Genomic DNA, 23,441 nt, shown 5'->3' with positions numbered 1-23,441 from the left:
GTTGAACTTTTATTAGGTGTCCGTTGTATCTGTAGTCTATGTAATTTTGCAAGATTATTTTGCGCCGCGCTCTACCCAGCGTCTATTGTTATAGGTTCACTTGCACTTCTATGGTTTTTCTGAAGAATACTGGTTTCAGGGTAATTTTCTAATGAATTCTATTGTCATTGAACCGGGGTTATGTGACTACTATACGTAAGTGAATAATGCGCCATTCTAAAAGATTCCATAAGAAATTTTAGGATAATTCAAATATTCAACTGTATACAATTAGTGTATGGTGTGTTTATAGTGTACGTATAATTGGTGACGAGTTACTCCAATTCATCGTCATCGGCATCATCTTCATCTGATGCGCAATTCTTCCTGTCTTTAAGTTTAAGGTGGAAGCCCAAATACGGATAGATCTCTTCGCAACAGGGGTACTTTTTATCGACCTTCACCGCCGTGCTGCTCACCAGTTTGTACTTAGGGTGTTCCGCATAATACACTAGTTCCATGCCCGGATTTTCTGTGACGAAGTCGACATCCACCTGAGAAAGGAGAAAAGTGATTTGCAAATTATCAAATCTCATCAACCAAAGCGCTTTCATCAAATTTGAAATTAATAACATGTATTAAGTTTTGTGTCGAAGTTCACGCAAACCTTTGGAGGTATATAATACCAAGACTTACCAAATCTTTGGGATAAGTCCATGACCCAAATCGGAGTTCACAATCTATTTCGTCATTTTCCGTAACAGTCGTATTTACTAAAGCGTTCAATTGAGCGGGTGGAATCCACGTGACATCTCCATTATGGCTGACGAGCGCAAGCGACGCCGTGTCCAACGTTTGACCTCCCAAACCATTCTTGGTGTAACCTCTAAAAACAAAAACCGCCCCCATAGTTTCAGTTTAGAATACGAGGAAATTAGTTGAGTTTTAGTCGGAATTTACGCCGTATTCTGACGACCGAACATCAATTTGCAGAATTTTTAGATACTTACGCGTTATAGAGGATAACGTCGTGCACCCAGATATCCTTAATCGGCAAACGGATATTCTTTACTCCACCAAATCGTGCTGGATCCCATGTTAAGAAATTATCATGCCATCCCTGATAATTAGAGATATTGACATTCGTATTATCGCTGGCTATAACAACGACTGAAAGACAATTCATTTGTCACGCGTCCACGACACGTATGTAAATGTTCATCACTAGATCTATACCGTAAACCTCGCCTAATTCGAACAAGCTAGGACCGGCAGAATCAATCCGAGGTAGGCGAATTAGGAGTTAAGGATAGGAAGATATGTTAGGAAGTCTGAAAATGATTTCATTTTGTCCGAGTTAGTAAAAAGTCTGAGTTAGGTCCGGGATAGGTCCGGGTCCAAGTCCGGGTTAGGCGTGGTTTTCTTAGTATAAAAGTGATTAACTAATTTCTATTTGTGAATATACTGGGTGCAGTTCCACAGTTCTGAATTAAGATTTAACTCAGCGTTAACTCTTGAAAATGAACTAACTTTAACTCAGAGTTAACGCCAACCCACAACTGTGGAACTTGGTCCTGTAGACTACACAATACGCATAATTGACTTATATGTTCGTACATGACCTTGAAAACGGTTATGCTTCAGCTAGACCTAGCTTCTTGCTGTATATACTTACGTATCTCATCCAAACATTCAACGACAATAAACTACGCTTGGTATTCTAAAATAGACGAATATACAGAATCCATGATGCATGGATGTTTTGGGGTTTGTTTGATAATTGCTTAAAGAAGAAGCAAAACATGTACATTTTTAGAATAGCATTTTGAAATCTTCAACTTACTAATTCGTTTATTCTCATAAGATAAGCTCCGACCTTGACGATCAGCTTGTCGGTTGAGCTAACGACCGGTCTCACCGACCTATCGGGATACATTACTTTCAATCTTTTGATTAATCTAGCTTCATCATTCAGTCCTCTCACCGATTGAGCGATAGCTTGAAAATAATTTTTTGAAAACGACATGATTTTGCATTATGCACATCACTTAATTAGTTCGACGAATCTATGTAAGATGACATATGAGAATCATCCACCGGATAATAATGTTTATAGAAACTTAACTAAAAGGAAAAGCTATGTTTGGTTAGTAGAAAAGCCACATTCAAACACGGAGAACTGATTATAGAGTAAAAAACCCACTCTGTTCTGTTTAAGTTTAAAATCCACTCTGTTCAAATCCAAAAACAAATATCTTTGTTGAAAAATCAAAAAGTAAAAAGTGGTCAAGTTTCGAACTCTCTCTAGAAATCATCGTCTGATCTGTTTTGATATGATTGAGGTTTTGACATCGTTGACGTTCGCACACAAGTAAAGTCATTTTTTATTAGTTTTGCGAATGCACACGTAAGAAAATAATTGCTTTTTCATCCATCTTATTATTACGGAGGCGTCCCGAGGACACCATTTACGAAAAATAAAAAGAATTGACTTTTTGTTGAGATATTTATCGACGAAAATGCATCTACGATTGATAAAAATTTTGCTGATTTTGACATCATTAGTAAAAATTGAAAATTTGATCTTATTCATTTACAATTATTAGAAATTTCTACGGAAGCTTGATTGTAATAAATAGTTGAGATAACTAAATGTTAGTCATTATGTTTTAGAATTTTTCTATTTCATTTCATTAAGTAAGACGATTTTTAAGTTAAAAAGCTGTATAAAGTTCTTTAAAAAGAATTGTCAAGACTCACCGAGGAGAAATAGTAGAATTGCTGGCAGCACCGACGAATACATTTTAACGAATGATTTCCAAAATCTTCAGTACAATAAATGGATAATTAGTGTGAAGACCCAACGGTCACGAGGCTCATTCATGTAGTTGTTTTGTTCGGGTGGAAATAAATTCGACTGATTTTTAGAATATAAGCGCAGCTGACAAAGTGTTCGCGTCCGTCTATTTTGTTTCGATTCATTCGATAAAACTACGCTTTTCGTCGCTTCATCGCTGGAAGAAATTTAACTTTAACAAGATAAAAACAAACAAAACCTCAGAAATTGGAATACCCGAAAATTACTGTAATCGATGGACAGAAAATGAGGACTTAAAAAGAAAACAGGATATGTTGTTATTGACCTGCTTCATATAATTAATTGTATGACCTTCAAATGACATTACGACTTTGCAATGTCAAATCGCATTGTTGTAAAATCGCGTACGGAAGATGTTTCTAGGTCGAAATGTGAGAACTCATCTCTGCTGATACAATCGATATCATTCTTTCAAAACACTTGTGGCATCCTCGAACTTAGACAAACGGCCAGGACGTTAAGATCGAATAGTTCAACTTAGAGCGCGAATTGCAATGCGATGATGGGAAATGGTGGTAATATCTGGTTGATAACGAAATTTAAGTCGTCGCACCCATACATCTGTTAAACCATACATACAATAAGCAACACGAACAAGTTTTGATATCTAGATCATTTAGATGCGATAATTTCAGAAGCAATGGCGTTGAAATAAGTAATGAGTATGAGTATGAGTGAATAAAATAAAATAAAAATTGAATCTTCGCAGGCATGAATTCAATTTTTATTTCACTCACTCATACCTCATACCCTAATCTGAAAACGTCATATTTCAATTAGTTTACATAATATTATATTTTCCTATCATAATTTTCTAATAAGCATATAATATGTAATTTATCCAGATAGAATTTAATTATGTTTATGATATTTCTATACAGAATATATATTTCGAATATTTTCACACGTTTTTCCATAAAATGCATTATTCGTCGATTCAAAAGAGTCTTTTTCAAAACCTGTTTTAGATATGGTTCTCTGTTTTGTATTGAAATCTATATATTTTTCTAACCATCTATTCAAATACTTTCCGATATGATTCGATCCACCGACATCGCCGACATCGATCGACTTGCGAAAATAAACAGACAAAAATGAGGTTTTGCTGTGGTTTGATACAGCTTTATTTGTCATTATATTCGTATTTCGGTTCCAACCACCCGAACGTACAGCGAAAGACTTTCATCAGTCGGCACAACCTGCACAACTTCGCGGACATCTACCCATAATATGAGGCTCGTGACAACGATTATTCGCCAACAGGTGCCAGCATTCTCTACTGTTGTCTACGCACCTGCAAATATCGTGAAAAAACGAATCTAAAAGACCTCATCGAATACACTGTAAAATAGCCTAATATATCTTTCAATCGTGGGGCCAGTTGCATAGTCATGGCTTAGACTTAAGACCAGTCTAAGACCAACTTAGTTCTATAGCCAATCTAACAACTTAAGACCAACCTTAAGATTTAAGACCACTTTTTGACTTAAGTCACGATTGTGCAACTGGGCCCTGGGGGCTTGCTTTAGCGGGCATTTAGGCTTTGCTTGGCTCTCATAGAAAAATTATACAGTCACGGAACATTCATCTATTTCAGCATCTTAATATACATTTATAAAAAAATCAAACTTTTCTATGAAATAAATGAACTTGAACTTGAATTTGAATGAATGAATGAATGAATGAATGAAATCTGCTTTTCAAAAGTTTATTATTTGAAATATGGATGCTCTTTTATCATCACTGTGATCGCGAATAAAGGATTCCATAATTCGTGCTTGAAATGACAAAAGAAAACGTGGAATCGAAAACAATATACATGTATATACATTACAACGATAAATCATAGCATATCTACAAAATATACTTATAAGTTCTATACGAAGTCTGTAATGTCGAAAGCATACACGAATCTTAAAGTATTGTCTATATAAAAACAATATAGACAATATTTTACGATTGTTTTATGATATTGATATTCATTCGATAAGGCGAGTGACAATACATTTTCATAGGACTGTGCGGTAGTGACCTAATTTTCAGAAAATGACACCAGAAACAATTTCTTCCTTACGATGGAAAAATGCCGACATCGGTGCCGGGTTCATTCGCGCTCGAATCAAATGGTATAACAGGTAGGCCCCGGCTGCAGTGTCCGCAAGTCTGTTGACAATCCTTCTTGCCCCAATATTCGTTGCACGCATCGGGGGTGTATCTGGTATACTGACATATAGGCTTCTGATCGATGCATTTAAAATGTCTTTTCACCGAACCAATGTCGATATCTGAGAAGAAATTAGAAACAGTCATTAACGAGCACCACTATCCATGAAACTGGAGGTCTATTTCGTAGAGACCTATAGGGGAGAGATATCATTATTGTCTGGTTGATTTTACCCGATCTAGGCCAGTGTACACCTACGTATGACTGGATGTTGCTGGTTGAGGGGGCGGGTATCTAAATTGTTTCAAATGTGTGTCTCAATTACTGCTGCCCTACAGCAGTAAACCAAAGGCATTAGAGGCATTATTAGCTCATTAGAATTTAATTTCAAAAACCGTTTTTGAGAATGGCCCGTAGAATTGGGTCGGAATGTCAAATTCTCATTACATTGTCGTTTTTTACTTCATTAATATCAGACAGTGACTTTAGTCTATGGAAACCAACGTTAGACTTTCAAAACAGGTGATTCGAAACTTGGAACACCGCTCTCCATCAATTCGAAACGATATAACGATTTTGCTGGCAAACAAGTTTAACAATCAATATTCAATAGATTCAATTGTTCGCTCACATTGCATCACAGCCACTTCAGATACGGATATGATTTCCTGTTGACCCGGTATCTGAATGCTGACATATTTTCCTCTCATTGGCTGGCTGCATTGGATATCGGCCATCCCGTTTTTACCACCGGGTACAGCTAGAAAATCGAAATCGTCGTTACTGGCGCTCTAGAAAACTTCCAAATGCAAATCATTTCGACTATATTCTTCAATAATCCAGGCTTTTACCTCCTTGGAACTTAGCACAGAGGGAATTCGAGAGGAAATTTCTGTCGTTTCCTATTCTGACCTCGAAATCGTGGAGACGTTCGGCTAGAAGTAGACAAATCTCATTTTGCTCAAATCAACGACTCCGACGGTTACACGATGAAAAGTATTTGCGTAGCATTGCGTTTCCGCGCTACGGACCCTGATTCGATAAGCGAAAATTCGGTCATTTAATCAATTCGATCAAAATGTATGCGAGCCTTTTTTGCGAGTCAATATTTCGAGGTATAAACTTACGACAGCAATCTACGCGGTTATAGATTCTCACAGATTCGACGTAGTTGTCTTTGTAAATATCGTCCAGTTCAACCAGCAACCACGGATCCTTTTGTAGTTTCGTGCGAGTGAACGAAGCGATCAGCGCTGTGAAATAACGAGAAACGAGTGACGTGTCAGTTGAATGAAAAGCAAATGAATGAAATGATTTAAAACGGCGAAAAATGAATAATAATGATCAAATCTAGATATCGATAAATTCCATCGCTATCTATCTAAATCCGTGAACACGACGAATTCGCCATCTATGAGACAAAAGTTATGGCATCAAGGAAAGCTGACTTCGTTTCTAAATTCAAGAATATGTGTTTGTTCGTTTTTAACGTATACGTCGGATCTTTGTTTACCGAGACTATCACCATTTAACCATAGACGTATGATATACTAGTTTATACATACATGATTCAACCTCAATATGCGACGGCCTTTGAAGTTTTTCCCGCCGGTGTAAGCCAGCGGCGGATCTAGCTTTTGGGAAACGTAGGGACGCGCATTAACCATGCGTTTGTGACCCGTAATGACAACATAGTCCTTACAAAGAACCTTATGAAAAAATAGATGTATCTGGGTGCGTTCTGAGCGCTTTCCGGGTTTGAATAAGGAATGAAGTATGCAGACAATTTCACGGTCAAGGTCACTAATTCAATCGAATTTCATAAACTTACAGTCTGGGTTAGCTTGGAATGGTATTGGTGCTAAGCTACCGTCTGTGGCCTTCCAGCCTCCGAATTCAACCTCTTCGTCGAACTGCGTGCTGCTCTGTTTTACTCTCGCTCTCCACGCGACATTCACTATTTAGGAAAAGAAATCCTTTGAAAATAATCTTTTTTTTGCAATAAACTTAACAAATAGCAACTTTTCATAACTTGCAATGTGAACCAAATAGGTATTTTCGGTCTTTGGTTCATGGGTATGAATAATAAACATTATATTATCTAATCGATGCCGGATCATCGTCGATCTAAGATAAGTTTAAAAGAACAGAAATCGATCTCGCACTTGAGGCATTTGTGGTTGTATTCACAAAACTGAGCTTGACCTCCCAACATATTGCAAGTAGTTGTTCATCAGTGAAACTGACCATACAATCACGAATATTGTTTTCTATGCTTCGATGTTCGTTGCAGGAAAATACGAAACTAATTTGAAATAATTTTCGACCGGGGCCCGTTCCACCGCGGGTCTGATTCAGATGATACGTACCTGGTAAAACCGGAAGATTAGGAAGATTGGCTCGTGGCGAGTTTTCGAAATGGACGCATTCGCTCCCGTTCACACTAACAACGAAGACAAAAGCAAGGTCATGTAAAAAAATTTACGTATGTAGTAGGTTTGAAATAATGATTAAATAATGGGATATCAGCACTCACTAGATGGTGCCACAAAACAATGGGTCATTCGTAGTGAAAATCAGTTCATTTTCGATGGAATCTGAACTCGATTTTTAGGCTTCGAAATTTGAAAATGATCAATCGGGTCATCACATGTATAAGATACGATTTCCCAATCGGTTTATGATATGGATTTTACTGATGAGAAAAGTTGATTCGAATTGAATTGAAATGTTGAAAGAAATTGTAAAGCTCGGTAACCCAGCGCCGCTAGCGATCCTTGCGGAATATCACTGAATCCTCGCTTGCCACTGTAGCGTTTCCGGTATCTCATTAATTGATTATGCGCGTCATAATTTTTGATCGAGTGCAAATATGCAACGATCTATTTCAATCAGAAAGTTTGTCTTAACTTACTGAAGCCATTGCTCCATTCGCTGAACCGTACACCAAGACCATTCTCTATCTTCGTATAGACCGCTACCCATCATTCCTGTATATCGCAAAACACGATTCCAGATGAAAATCCTGATTTCGTAACGATCATCGGCGCGTTTGATCGGTATAGAATCGACCGCTTTTACTTACCGCTTTTGCAGAGACCTGAGGTGGGTGGAGCATAATCATCCGGAACGCCGAGACTGTTAGAATAGATGGGAACAATCTAAATTCTGAGTAAAAGTTCTACTACTTTTGAAATAGTTGTTGTTCTTATTGAAAAGACGTCGAGAAAACATGATGTAAACGTACGAATGAGCCAGCTCGTGCGCCAGTGCACGAGCTAATGTATCTATCTGGAAACTTTGATGCATTACACCTAGACAGTTGCTACCTCCGTTGTTGGCACGACACCCCCGACCGGGAAAAGCTATAACGTGAAATTCAATAGATACGTCAATTAATAATTGATATGTTTCCGATGGTGAAAAAAATCATCAATTCTTTTTGAACTTTCGAGACGAGCTTACCAAGGCCACCGATGCCACCCCAGATTTGGTCTTGTCTGAAATGTAAAGTTCAAGTGAAAATGAATTGAAACTAGCATTCACATACATTAGAATAAGTAAAAATACTAAAATCATTAAGATTATCAAATAGGTGGCCATTAGCTTTTCTGCTACATACACCGATATCATGGCTGCAACGGTCCATTCACCACTGTCCTTGAAAACGCGTTTTTGCCACTCACAGGACGCTAACAGCCCATATTTCTGACAAAATAAGAATATCAAAAAGCGAAAGGTTCAGTTTCAGTTATTATCGTTCATACTGGAGGGGGTTGGTTTAATTCCGAAACTTCTAACTGGAAGTTGCGTGCAAAAATCGAGCTACATATCTACTCACGGTTCCGTCCTCTAGGTATATCGACCACTGATCTTCGACAAAAATGATCTTACGCAACGTCACCCAATTTTGGAACCCTAACGTGGGATTGACGTACCAAAGTTGCACCTAGAGAAATATCGAACATCGACAGCATTTTGGTCATACTGACAACGCAGACGAACCCTATTTTTCATTTTGTGATTGAAAAACTTACGAAAGCAAACATATTCAAGATGTAGTCGTATACGTCCTGTCGTTCTCCGCCGAACGCGTGATGATAGTCGTTTATGAACGTCTGAAAAAAGAAAAGTTTTCCGTCATATCTTGCAGCCATTCTGCAATACGCGCCTGGCGTGCGTATTGCAGAAATGCTACAGCCCGTCATGGAGAACAATTCGATTCGTGAATCGGGCATCCTCTTCGATTGCAATAGGAAACCCCTGATAAACCTTGCTATTTCGCGAAAAGGGGCAAGCGTAGCTGTAAACATCACGCTATGACTGTACGTCCGCAAGGGAAATGAAAAAAATAAAAATGTATTCTGTAATTTATGAATACAACGCGACGAGTTGTACTCTATAGGTTAACTATTTCATTTGACGCTCGAGCTTTCGCTACTTATGTACGATGATGATTCACCCGAAGAGGCTACTATACACTAGTAGCGAAAGCTCGTGCGTCAAATAAACAAGTTAACCTACGTAGTGCTACTTGTCTCTGTGTATTTAGTCTACACCCGGTTAACACGGCTCATCTACGAATCTTCTCCTCGCTGTAATTTATATCCATGTTCATCCCATATATGTCCGTGTAAACTATTTATAAATACATTTTTATTTTTTTTTTGCTGTGCTCTAAGCAAATGTACTTTTGTACAGAAAAATAGACCGAACCAAAACCTAAATCATCTTACCTCGTCGACAATCAGAGTGACTTCGGTGTTCATTTTCCTGCCTTTAATACTAGGTAACGGCCCGATGTGAATATCCCAATCCTCGGGGAAGTCTGGGAAGTTCCTCTTGGCCCCTGTAAAATGGATTTTGAAAATTTTCACCGGTAATCATAATTGATTTGAAAACTTCACGCCACTAAGAATTCCATTTTGGAAATGACGTGACGATAAAACGAGCAAATATTTGAATAAAAATTGCGGCTCAGATTCTGCAGCATGGAATTTAACCACGCAGTCAAAATAAGGCAGCTTCCGTTTTATCACCTTCGTCATAGCTCTATAAAGCAATACAATCAAGACTTGAGTTAGACCCGGACTAACAGTTCAATGTAATGAATAGAAGATATTTACTTCTACCGACCAAGACTTGAGTTAGACCCAGACTAACAGTTCAATGAAATGAATAGAAAACATTTTCTTCTTCTGGTCATGGGGTCATGGCCTACGTAGAAAATCTGAGAATAATTTCGGCAAAAGACGGTAAGTACGCCTGATGATGGCTATTAGTTTCTCGCCGAAAAGTTGCTCCAAATAATACTCATTTACTCAAAAACTTCCCGTCTTTTGCTGACATCATAAACTGCAATTTTCTACGTATTCATCTCATACGGATATTGTGATTCTTCTCAATATATATCGTTAACTATGTCTGGACAATGAAATCGGGTCCGGCGCACAGAGCTGGGTTTGTTCCGCGTGCTAATGACTTCTGTGTTAATTGTGATTATACTCTCAGATTTGGGGTAGGGGTATTTGTCGCAGTATAATAATGTGCGGCCATAAACTCACGTGTGGAGTGCTGTCCGTGTTCGGTATGGGATGGAAGGTCAGCATCTGGTATGTCTCGTTTCTTGTATTCCCTCGGCGTGGTTATTGGCAGTGGTGGATTTATCATGTAGTCGTTCAGATTGGTTATCATCATCGCGCGGAACTGAAATGAACTGAGAAGTCTCGGAAACTACGTTTTACACCGTTGATAGCATATATATAAGTGATGAAAGGGTATGGCACAAATTCAGGACATGATCGAAAGTTGGTCACTAACTATCTAACTATTGAATGTCAAATATGATACGTTTATGTTGTTTTTTTTAAAATCTTGCTTAACCTCGTTCGTATCTTGGTGTCCCAAGACTAACCCTTTTGGATTATTCATTTAACCTCAGGATGTAACGGCCTTTGAAGTGTTGCCCGCACACTGTAGGCAGCTAGCACGACTCGAACCCGCTTGTCACTTGCATTACGCCTTATCCCGCCGAGCAACCGAAGCCGTTTAGTGATATTCCTTTTTGCCAATAACTCATCCTCGCTTGCCAGGGTTTGATTACCACCCAGCGAAGCTCACGCCGCAAACCCTGGCCACAAACCCTTCATTGGTCTATCACACCGTTTAGAATTTCTATATATCTAGCCAATCAGATGCATTGTTTTTACCGGCGAGTTTGTTCTATGAATACCACGCATCTGATTGGCTAGATATATATAGACTGGTGGGCGCTGAGCGGGAACCTGTCCGCCCAAAAAATCGTGGGCGATGTAATAGACCAACGAAGGTTTGCGACCAGGGTTTGTGTTGTCCTGACGGCTTCAGAGGGTGGCAATCAAACACTGGCAAGCGAAGATGCCAATAACTGTGGTTCATGAAAACTTATACTGCAAGGTTGACTTTAAGGAGACAATGTAGGAACGGATCAATTTTGCGTTCCTACGTGTCTCTCCTCCGCATCAGGATATCCTTTTGCAAACGGAAAAAAACAGTTTACCGATAGAAATGCAGGGGCGGATCCAGGTTGCCTTCCATGCCTTCCGGAAGGCAGTCAAAATTTTTAGGTTCCCTCAAAAATCAAAGTAATAAATTTTTCTTTTCTTTAAACTCTGAGAAAAAAATTGCCCCTGGCATGCTTTCAAAAACGAAGTGGTGGTTTTCCGATGGAATTCGGGCGTCGCCGCTGCGCGGCTCGCTGACTCAAGTGCAGACAATTTCTCATATGATTACAATAATATGCCCTATTAAATCTAGGAAGGCAATCGAGTTTGCCCTCTGCATCCGCCCCTGTAATGGACGTGGACTTTGGATTTTAAACTAAAAAAATAACGTTAAAAGGAAGGATGGTCCAGTTTTCTATGCTTATGAGAAATAGAACTATTTCAACTTGTAAGTCGATAGATGAGGTAGTAGAAATATTCAATATTGAATTGCGTTAACCTTTCCGTAACAAGTGGTCACGATGGCCTCGCCGACCTCAGTCGGCCCGGCCCGTACTTCCCCGATATAGTAACAATCCCTCGGGGGCTTTTCGCTGCTTATCACGTGACCCTTTAGCGACCGGAAGTCGAACGACGTATCGTCGCTGACGAATAGCGGATTCACTTGAACTTCGATCGTCCATTCTCTGTTGAACGCGGTGAACTCGATCGTTTTTCGGGTCTTCGCGTCTTCTGGATAAAGATCGTTGACGACGATGTCCTCGGTGAATTTTGGTTCTAATAAGAAGATTTACGAAAACGACGTCGATGAATTATGTCGGGATAAAAAGATATATATATAAAATCGGTTAAAAATTAGATACAATTCATGCTTACTTACTCAATTCTCTTGTTATGGCCCCTGAAAAAAATGTTCATAATTCATTTTATGATAATAGCCTGACATTTTGAAAAATTGCTTATTTACTTGCATAATAAAACATTACAACGAAGTTTCATTTATCATGGTTTAACAAATAGTTTATCGTCGGAAATGATTTTTTTCGTGAATACTGTTATTTGTTCAATGCATGTACTGTACGCTGCCGTATGGGAATCTGACAGACAGATACACTTCATACGGCTACAATTCACAATGACTAGTCGTTTTTTATTATCATTTTTTTCAAACACTTACAATCATTGTGACTGACAACAGAAATTGAAGCCTTGAACGAGTTCGTTGCAACGACTTTGAGAGTCTGAAAATAATCGTCGAAATAGAGATTTAGATTTTCGTTATGTATGCGGTTTTTACAAAGGTGATTATACGGAAATTAATTCATCGGTAGGATAGGAAATGTAAATCTTATGTAATTCATTTGTCACCGTGAATATCAAGTATATATTTTTCATACATCAGTAACAGTATCAGTAATTGATTGCAAATAAGTTAAGAAAATACGTACAGATGGCAGGAGTCTAAACAGAGCTGTAAATACTGTAATTCCATAAGGATGTTCAGACATACTTACGAATGCTTGATTTAAATCTAATTTTCAACTCGACCCGAAGAATTATCAATATTGCAACTGCACATGATCCACGTACAAGGTACTCAAAGGTGGAATTAGGCTGGTCCACCCGGCCTTACAAAATTCGAATGTGCCCTCTAAGAAATCTTGCTTTCCCATTCTTGTTTTCCAATTTCCTGTGGTAGGGCCGTAATACCCCCACTATTGCTTTGCTGGCAGTCCTCGCAATGTCAAATCTGTTCTTTTCAAATTAAGTGCCCTTTTTAATTTGCAAGTACACACACCCCTTCTAAGTATCCTAGATCCACCGTGGGCACTAACTAGTTACATTTATGAGACTGAATTAAGATTTTATTCATTCGAACTACACGGATACACCACATCTGTATATAGTGGCGTACTGGACGTGGAACAGAGACTCCAGAAATCGAAAGTATCCTTAGGGTCGTTGTAGTATTCGTGAAATAGCCACAAAACGTTCCCTATATACGTACCTGCGTATGCCATATTACCAAAAACAGACACGCGTATAAGAAGTATCGCGTGGCCCCCATCATGGAAGTTGTCAGAACCTTGTCAACTTGTATCGGAGAGCGACCGGTTTATATATACCATCTAATCATTTGATAGATTGGATAGATATGTCACGCATTACACGTACAAATATGAAAAACTGCCAAGGTAACAAAAATGAACGCATACATTCATATACGTATCTTTGACACTTCCTGTAATTCAGGAAATAAACGCAGTATTCATGTAATAGATACCGATCTTATTCTCTTTATCATTTTTAGAACGAATTAGCGTCATTTCTTTTTTAACTTTCATATACGGTACCTTCGAGTCACTGAAACAAATATTTTGTATCCGAAAAATATTATTCGAATCTATTCATTTCGCGCAAATGAACTGATTTCAAAATTCATTTCAATTTGTAAAATTTCCAACAGTGAGTGAAGTTTTTTTTGAAGTAATAAACATATTCAAGTTAAGTAAATTTAGAATTGGTGGAGATAGGATTGCTGGAGTTGTTTTTATGCCCCTGCTCCGACGTTGGTTAGGATCTGATGGGCAAATGGAATATATCTGCTTTAAAACCATTGGTTAGTTAATTGTGAAAAAGCCTTCATTTCGTCACCGATTTTTCGTTAACTTAGTACATAGGTTTGACATAATATTTAGTATGAGGATCATTCCTAACCAAATAATGTCTTTCTTTTACAATAAACCGATGTTTTCAATTGGTGTAGACAGCGTTACCCGACTGTTAACTGAGGAATTGGGGCGTAGGCGTACCATGGCCTCATCTAGTTCACTTCTGTAATCAAAATAGAAAAAGCATATTGCATTTTTCAAATCCGAAACATGTTATAATGTGTTCCGATTGACCATTTTACTATTACGTGATCGTACCGCAATTAGTACATAGTTCATTTCGGTCAGCGCACTCAATGCGGGATCGTTCACCGGAGCCTGTTTCCATCATCATCACGACTAGTGTTCATTATATTCGTGCAGATCTTACGGATTTTGCGAGAAAAAAATGCAACAGACTTTGTTAACTTTGTACGCGATGTAAAAGATAAAAGCGCTCTATACATGTACTTGTGATCCGGTGCTCGGTAACCGAACACGTATCTATTGTGTTCATTAAATCTCATCCCGATATCATGGGAATTGTCGACGTACTTGTCGGTACCACGGAAATAGGCACCGTTGACGCGTTTAATCTCAAGTGCTCTTTTCGTGCGAATATCCTAAAACGCTTTTCATCACTTCGCCCTGAAATCGATCTCATAAATGCATATAAATATATATGTATATATATATATATATATATATATATATATATATATATATATATATATATATATATATATATATATATATATATATATATATATATATATATATATATATATATATACATATGTATTGTCACGATGGTAAAACCTTTTACAGTACCATTCGAACATTTCAAAATAAACCAGGCACTTTGTGATCAGAGGTACGTAGAATTGCAATACATTATCGCATGATATTTTCGCATTTCATGTCGAATTTGTTGGTACGTAACCCTATGAATGGGTAGTGAAAGTGTTCGGAAGAGTCAAATGGACATCAGCTTAAAGCTCTTAACAATGAAATGTGTTGTTTATGATTAATACTTTGATATCTTTTTAACTTCCAGCAGGATGTTGGGCAACGGGGAACTATCCGCGAGGAACGCTCCAGTCGTCAATTTTAACCCTATCAACGGGAGGACCACAATAACGCAGACGGAACGTCCGGCACCGGCGTATCCTAGCCGTTGGATCCTTATCGGGGGCTTAGGGCAACTGATCTGCGCGTGCGGAATGATTGCCGTCGCCATTTTGATCGAAACCGTTCGCTACAGGAAGGCCATAACCCAGGATTCGACAAACGTATTCAAAGATCTGTTCCACGAGGCGGATTACAGAGTTCAATGGTGGTGCGCCGTTGTCCTGTTCGCAGGAGCCGGCGCCGGACTTTTGTCGTGGAAACTAGCCAAGAATCCACTGCGTCGATTTTCGGCCGCCTTTTCTGGCGCGAACTGGTTTCTCATTCTAATTGGCTTCGTTTTGGCATGTGTAAACGCCGAACAGCATAAACGGATTAAATCGAATTATTCGCTTACTAGAAAGATGGTTTTTTACAAACAGAAAGGTCCCGACAGATACATGTTAGCTATATGCGTGTGTCTGCTCGGGCTGTCCGGTTTAGTGTTGGGCGGTCTACAGGCATTCTTTTCTCTGAAATGGCTATGGAAAGTGAAAACTCGAGATCCATCAAAATGAACATATCCCTCGTAGTAATGCGGGAAGACTTTTGATTCACTAAAATCTAAACCTTAAAGATATTCTTATATTTAATCAAATGTGTTTTTTCTTCTTACTTATTTGCATATATACCAATGATATTGAAACTATCATTTGAATGTCTATTGTTTGACGGAAAACTGAACTGGAAGAAAACACATCGCCTCAACAACGTTCGTCGAAAATGTTGGAACAATCTCCAGATTACTTGTCAAGTTAACTTCTAACTTCTAATGTACTAAGACAACTGTATAACAACCTCATGTACGAACTGTTGCAATTTATTTCTGAAGTAGATAGATAAATAAATGTATATTCAGTATAGTTCAGATATAAAGCCAATAAAGTTGAAACGTCACGATGAACTGAGTAAACCAATTTTTACAATCTTTTTCGAAATTTCGTACATAGAGATGGGCGTTTTTTGACAATTGGTTTGGTTGAACGACTGATATCGTTCGATTTCGCTGTAGAAAAAAACCCCATTGGCGTTTTTATCCCGGAAAATGGGACATTTTAGCCTAGGATCAAATTCAGTCCACAAATTATGGAGTCCAGCTCTAACACTACGCGATTTATCCGTATATGGTAATCGCTTCGTGTCAGGATCTAACGTTCACCTGACCGGAAGTGGGTTGAAACCAACGGAAACGCCGAGCGAGTGACCATTACGCCGTTTCCCTCGACAGCATTGTTTTATGCGACGTTGTCAACGCCAACGCTTCGGGGATCAAGTAGCGTTATAGGGATCGAGGGTCGGTCGTATTTAATAGCGTTATTGTCCGGAGTGTTTTCTCAACGTACGGACAATTTCCGCCACGTTGTCCGCCAAGTGTCCGCAATCGTCACGCTGTTTCAACACGTAACGCCGCGACGACGGCAAGCGTTTTATTGCCGTGTCGTAAAACGTCGGAAAATCACGTCAAATCCGTGACGCGGACTAAGCGTTCGGCAAACAGACTTGTCGCTGACTATTCCTATACAGCGCGATCGAACAATCCGACTGAGTAATTGCCCAATAATTTTTCTCTCTCGGTCAACATCGCGCGAAGTATTTCTCCGCCGATATTTTTTTTGTCATTTGTCACACCATATTTAGGACATTGTCAGCGCAGAATTGAACTTTCGCTCAAAAGTAACGCGCTTTGTTTCTGGCGTGCTGGAACAATTAGTGCGCTAACAACTTCCTATGCGTTACGTGCAAAGGAAACCTACTGCCGGCGCAGATCCGTGTGATGTTTAGGGCGTTACCTCTGAAATTCAACCCGCCGGGAATCAACAAAGCTCGTCGCCCTAATGAAATAAACGTGTTCTTAAGTGAAATTGCCATCGGGATCAGGTATAGTTATCGAGATGCCGCATCTATGTTTACTCCTGTTAAAATGGTTTTCATCAAAATTAATAAAAAGGATTTCTCCTCAGTTTTTGTACTGCTCACGCAGATTGGCAATTATCCGTTATATGTATATGTGTGTGTGTGTTGGTGCCGACGGTGTTGTCGTATCGACGATATTCCACTCTTAAATTGCATTCATTGCTTTTGCCGCCAGGCGGAATTTCCTTCTTTTTTTAAATACGCACATACACTCGTGATTAATTTTGTTTGAGGTACAGGTGGTATTTTCAATCTGTCGATAGACTAAAGGCCATCGTCGTATATATCCACTCTTATACAAAGAATATACATAGCTAAATAGAAGATATTTTATGTTCGTATGAATAATTGATCTTTGTTGACCTTTAGACGGTATCCTGGATGCCGAGTCTGCGGTTTTTAACAATCGAGATGCACTTAATTGAATATGCACTTAGCTTCAAGACGACTGCTCTCTAGAACTGGGATTCCCGGTTATAAATCACCTCATGCTTATTCTAAGAAGAAGTGCACTTAAAAATAATAACATGAGCACATTTTACCTGATTCAACTAGATACGTATAGGCCAATTAGAATCGTGAAAAGAATGTTAATTTGCGGGCTGGCTGCTAAGCAAGCATCTAGTCAACTGAATTAGCTAAACCTGGCTTTATGAGGTAAAAGCAGGCCCATTATAATCTTAAAATTCGCTAGGAAATTGTTGTAGGTCTCTAATGATATACACAGCGCCGTTTGGAAATGATTTCAAACACAAACGCCATTTTCAATGCCATTTCGGTGCGCCGTATCATGAAAATACGGGATAATGCCCGACTTCTAGATACATTAAAAATGTATTCGCTCTTCGACGACGTTTGAAAGAAGCGTTGAATGCGCGGGCGTTCAGGCAGACGTTTAAAGATGGTATTAAACAATTCCTAGTCTGCAATAGCCGGGAAGCGCGTTGGAGCAGTTATTCCAGTATCCACAATAACGCGATAATATAATTCAGAAAATTCAACGCGTTTACCTTCCAATGCGTAAATTTCGATGTTCCAGACCAGGGGCCAGTTGCACAGTCGTGACTTAAGTCCAAAAGTGGTCTTAAATCTTAAGACTGGTCTTAAGTTGTTAGATTGGCTATAGAACTCAGTTGGTCTTAAACTGGTCTTAAATCTAAGTCATGACTATGCAACCGGCCCCAGGTTCGAACATGACTTGCTCTCGAGAGATTCTTTACGATTTCAAAGTAGTTAAAAATTCCAAAAAGTCCGAGATGATAATTCGGCACAATGATACAATACTGTCATGTATAGCCTTATTAACCATGAAATCGGCCGCTAATTCAAATCTTCCATGTATCATCACTGAAGACATAAACACTATATATGTTATCATATTTTTGCACTCCCCGTCGCAGTCCATCAAATTAATGAAAACATCGTATGCTATCATTTTTGGCCTTTTTTCAATCTCGGAGTAATCAGACTGAACACAGGCTGATTACTTCAAGTTTCGATATAGCTCGCAAATAACGAAACGACCCGACTGAAGCCATTTTCTCTGGGTTCGAACTGCCGTCGTTGGTGCATTTGTTTTCCCTTATACGTAATCATAGAACTCATAAAAAGGAAATCTGGCCACACGATTTCTTAGAGAGAACCTGATGGACCATGAATTTTAAGATTGATGGTTTTCACCTATATACAATGTTATCGGGGCCATGCAGTCCAGACATATGGTTAGTGATTGATCAGTGTATTTATATGCATATGAGTCCTTTTTCGTCCTTGACAGTGAAGTGTGTCACCGAAGAATTCTCAAAGGCCTGCAACATTACATGACTTTACGAATCCAGACATCGCTTTTACGGTAATTCGCCTCACTACTCTGTGCACTACGCTTTGCAGTATTGAGTGCTATTCAATTTTTTATCTTAATCCCTGACTTTTGACTAAAGAATCTCGTGATGCTGATGATGCTGCCATTATCGAGCTGAGTTTTGCCTGATGTCTTTCGATTGACTTTTATCTTTTTTCGAATCTTCCCTTTTTTGTTCTTATCTAGCCGAGCCATTCACCAAACACAGACAATGATCAAATAGGTATAAAGCATGATAAGTAAAAACCCACAGTTGATGATCAGAACGTTTATCGTCTGACAGTTTCTTCAGTTTTTTTTTCTACCAGGTAGGTTTTAAGTCGTATTACTTTTTCCGAGAGGATTTCAAACGACAAAATTTAATGAATTCACCAAGCGGTTGTTTATTACACAAGACGCCCAGAAATAGAACGAGGTGCTCGTTGCAACGATAATAAGTAGTTTGGCGGTTATTTTATGCTCGAAATTTCTGTTTGCGTTCGCGATAATCGTCGCCGCTGTCGCGATAGCGGATCTAGGTACGTACGCGGCGAAAGGAAACCGCAAATTTCAACGGCGATTCGAAACTTTAATCAACGAAAAACTACCGCGCGTGGATAGCTCGTAAATACCGGTTTACGCGCTTAATTAATTGTCGGTTGGCGATTAAAGTTTAACATCATCTTGTTGAAACTAATAATCACGGCGACGTCGCGTCGTCGAGGCACATATTATGAAATCACTTGTCCGACGTAGCGCGCGCGCGTTATTTGTGTGTTAATCGTAAACTTAATTCTGGGTTATTTATCAACTCGACTCGCAGAATGATTGCAGTGCGCGTTGACAGGGCCTTGACGTATGCCGTCCTCGATGGCCGTTTCCACTTCTCAATTTAGCTCGGCTAATGCCGTTCGGAAGTTGTAATTTCGTCAACAAATTGATTCGACTTCGTTAGTTATTGTTGATTACTTTGTCATCCATATTGTAGAATTAATCCCAGCCATTTCATCTCGATGCCGCACGCAGATGTAACTACTTTATTTCCAAAAGCGCACACACGTGTACGAATCTAGCCTTCATATTTTTACTGCGATGTAAACTATCTACTTTTCCCCGCACATACTTAGTAACCTGATTAAAAGTAGTTTCAGCGGTAATAGGGAAGACGATGGCCCAAGAGTCCGAAAAAGGCTATAGAAGTATATCGACGCAAAATGGTCGTTATCTGGGATCTACTGACCGACCAAACTGGTGAAATGACTAATTTTTAGGCAGTGGTAGGACTGTATTGCTTTTTCGAATTTTTTTGAAGATCATGCGTAACGATAACCTTCGTCACAACGCGAACAGTACGAAACGATTCCACCAGAATCAAACTAAAACGAAAACATAAAACAGTCAACTTGCTACTACTTCGAATAGCTGCAATAATGGTATTCTGACACCAAAGTTGAAGTAATGGCCAGCTCAATCCCGTCGAGATTCGTGGCAATAAATTGAGATTTCGTGGCCATTAGACAATTCGCCGGACAGCACAAGCAATTTTATAAGTGTAATTGATAACGATTTAATGCGTTCAGTTTGAAAGAGTCGTCTGCTCACTAGACGATCTCGCGCACGTCGAACTACGACCGTTTAAATGTTTACTTGCGTACTGTGACGTTGGCCAGTCCCAAGACGCGCGGATTTTGGAAAATTACGATACATTAGGGGCTTGTATCGGGCCGAGGAGGACGGGTCGGCAGTCGCATTTATAAAGCAAATTCGAAATCGATGATAAATCCAAACATTGGAAACTCGATATTTCCGATTTATTTCGCACCGCCGTGACATTAGCACTAAGAGGCAGAGTAAAAGCGTTCTATATTGTCAATATGTACCTAGACGTAAAAAAGCTCATCTGTGGTCGCCTCCACGATTCCGGCGATTGTAAAATCTATTCGCATTCAGAAATTGTTTTGCGTAATATCTCGAATCGAAGAGATGCATATAATATACATAACAAATTGAAACAAGTCCGTGTACTCACAAATCGGTGCCAATACCGAGTGAAATTGCTGGTATATCGCGCAAAAAGGTCTCCAAAGTATACATAGCCGTACATTCTTAGTATTTAGCAAAAATCTCGGAGCAGTCTGTGTAAAATGACCGATTAACGAATTGCCTTATAAATTCTCTTCGCTAAGGAATAAGATACCGAAAATGAAACGAAATATTTTACGCCGTCTAGCTTTTTCTACGCCGGCTTAGTCGCGCTAGTTTCTATAAACCGTTGATGTCGTTTTTTTATTAATAGTGGAGACATTCCCAACATAGCTGCTGTGTTCTATTATGAAAGCATTTAGCTCGTGAATCTAGACGATTTAGCGACATATTACTGATCATTTCACGGATTCCAGGGCCCAGCACGTGTCGATAAAGACGATGCTTCATTTTTAGCTCGTGTTAGATGCATTCGATTTTAAATGGGAGTATCGTAATCGCGAGTATAATACAGTAAACCTCGGCCAACTCGGACAAACTAGGACCGGTAAAATTGGTCCGCGGTAAGCGAAGTTATAGTTAAAGGTCGGAAAATACGTTAGGCAATCAGAAAAAGATTCAGTTATGATCCGAGTTAGCGAAATATCCGAGTTGGTTATGTCTGAGTAATGCAGGTTTTACTGTACAATTGGAAATGCTTTCATCTGAAATGCTAAAAAGTTCGAAATGACGTATTTATCATCTATTCAACGAACGGATGCCCAGCTTCTGAAGCACATATACAACTTGTTAACGTTACTAGAACGATTCGTAAGATGAGCCGTGTTAACCGGGTGTAGAATGAATATAACGCGATGAGTAGCACTCTATAGGTTAACTATTTCATTTGACGCACGAGCTTTCGCTACTGTAGTGGCTATAGTACTATTGTGGCTTCATTAGACTCATTCACCTAATGGAGCTACTATACACTTAGTAGTGAAAGCTGGTGCATTAGATTAAATAGTAAACATAGAAAGTGCCATTTGTCTGGTTGTGTTTAGTAGAAAGATGGTAAAGAAGAAAAATAACTGTATTTACGACTCATTTACGGTGGAAGAAATAACGTCAGAAAATAGAAATAGATCATCCGGCGGGGTGAGAGGTGACGGATCCGAATGATAACCGAACTCATCCTGAGAGCTCCAACGCGAAGCCCTTATCAAAACGTCCAATAACCAACAAACGAGTTGCGGCGTTAACGGTGATTAGTTCGAGATTTCATATTAGTCGCATAATCTTTAATTACTCAGGGCGCGCTCTCTCAATTAGACATACGCCAATACGGGACGTTAGCCAAACAACAATCACGGTGACCAAATACACAGTCGTAATTGAACCGTCCATACCGGCTAAATCGAAGTAAACAAAACGTAATACTCCGGCAACGAATTGACGCTAATTAATATACAATGTTTCACGTCCCTCGAGAGGGTGAATTTGTACATTTTCTTTCGTATGATTTCAACAGAGCTGTAGTGCAAATTGTGCAAACGGTAAAGGGCCCCGATTTACGGAAACTTTCAAGGTTCGTCGTTAATTATTTAAACGCGCTATGATTAATACAGACAGTTATCCCCCTCGTGGTGACCGAGTCCGTAATTCAGCGAAACAGTGATTCAATTTTGATTAAAACAACGAGGCCATGTAGTGCTATATAGGCTGACTATTTTGTTTGACGCACGAGCTTTCGCTTCTTATGTATAGTAGCTCCATCAGGTGAATGAGATTGTGAATGATAAGCTACTACATATACATAAGTAGCGAAAGCTCGTGCGTCAAATAAAACAGTTAACCAATGTAGTACTACTCGTCTCGTAGTATTTAGTCTACACCCGGTTAACACGGCTACGCTACGAATTTTAAATCAGTTATCATTCTGAATGCATACAAGAAAATTGCTATAGATAATTGACGATACACCTTATACATTTCGTTTTATACACCATATACATTGACATTTTGTTTCGAATATAAAATCAATTGAATTCGCTATTTGAATATACAAAATATAATCAAATCAAAAAATTATTCCGCCATGTTGATTTTATGCCAAAGGACAATAAAGTGTGGTTTAAAATCGACATCGTTTACTGGTGAACACCAAATCCACTTTCTTCATCGCGTACAAAGAATGCAGAAAATATGTTCACGGGTTCTCAATTAGTTGGGCGTCATCCTCTGACCAGATCAAATGCAATTTGAACCGACACCGCCCTGAATTTTGTCTACCTGTGTTCGACCTGTTGTATACAGTTACATTTGTGAAATCTTACAAATCTGCCTATCGTTTTCGAGAAACTTAATACGTCCGCAAGAAGATGAAGTTTCCAGAATACCAAGT

General features: G+C 39.0%; 2 protein-coding genes across 3 annotated transcripts; both read right to left on the bottom strand.

The window, feature by feature from the left end:
* On the bottom strand, window positions 1-2,985 carry LOC141907299 (acetylcholine receptor subunit alpha-L1-like). 2 transcript variants are annotated; one of them, XM_074796903.1, is made up of 6 exons: window positions 2,740-2,985; window positions 1,823-1,977; window positions 1,655-1,699; window positions 990-1,099; window positions 676-865; window positions 1-533 (listed from the first exon to the last, which is right to left on the bottom strand). In XM_074796903.1, the coding sequence occupies exons 1-6, from the start codon at window positions 2,780-2,782 to the stop codon at window positions 315-317; spliced, it is 762 nt and encodes a 253-aa protein (XP_074653004.1). In that variant the 5' UTR covers window positions 2,783-2,985; the 3' UTR covers window positions 1-314. The 2 variants fall into 2 exon arrangements, with proteins under 2 accessions (XP_074653004.1, XP_074653005.1); XM_074796904.1 differs by lacking the exon at window positions 2,740-2,985 and adding an exon at window positions 2,105-2,121.
* Window positions 2,986-3,957: 972 nt separating this feature from the next.
* On the bottom strand, window positions 3,958-13,584 carry LOC141907512 (uncharacterized). The gene is made up of 20 exons (XM_074797176.1): window positions 13,512-13,584; window positions 12,681-12,744; window positions 12,384-12,404; window positions 12,003-12,280; window positions 10,586-10,727; window positions 9,758-9,870; window positions 9,059-9,139; window positions 8,863-8,970; window positions 8,644-8,729; window positions 8,487-8,521; window positions 8,269-8,386; window positions 8,107-8,159; window positions 7,936-8,011; window positions 7,391-7,464; window positions 6,853-6,978; window positions 6,149-6,274; window positions 5,873-5,956; window positions 5,653-5,781; window positions 4,932-5,142; window positions 3,958-4,151 (listed from the first exon to the last, which is right to left on the bottom strand). Exons 1-20 carry the CDS (start codon window positions 13,572-13,574, stop codon window positions 4,043-4,045), a joined length of 2,097 nt encoding a protein of 698 aa, XP_074653277.1. The 5' UTR covers window positions 13,575-13,584; the 3' UTR covers window positions 3,958-4,042.
* Window positions 13,585-23,441: the final 9,857 nt, after the last annotated feature.

The sequence above is a fragment of the Tubulanus polymorphus genome, chromosome 6 (assembly GCF_964204645.1).
Source record: "Tubulanus polymorphus chromosome 6, tnTubPoly1.2, whole genome shotgun sequence".
Taxonomy (NCBI): domain Eukaryota; kingdom Metazoa; phylum Nemertea; class Palaeonemertea; order Tubulaniformes; family Tubulanidae; genus Tubulanus; species Tubulanus polymorphus.
Note: the sequence above shows the minus strand (reverse complement) of the source record. Positions and strands in the feature narration are given on the sequence as shown.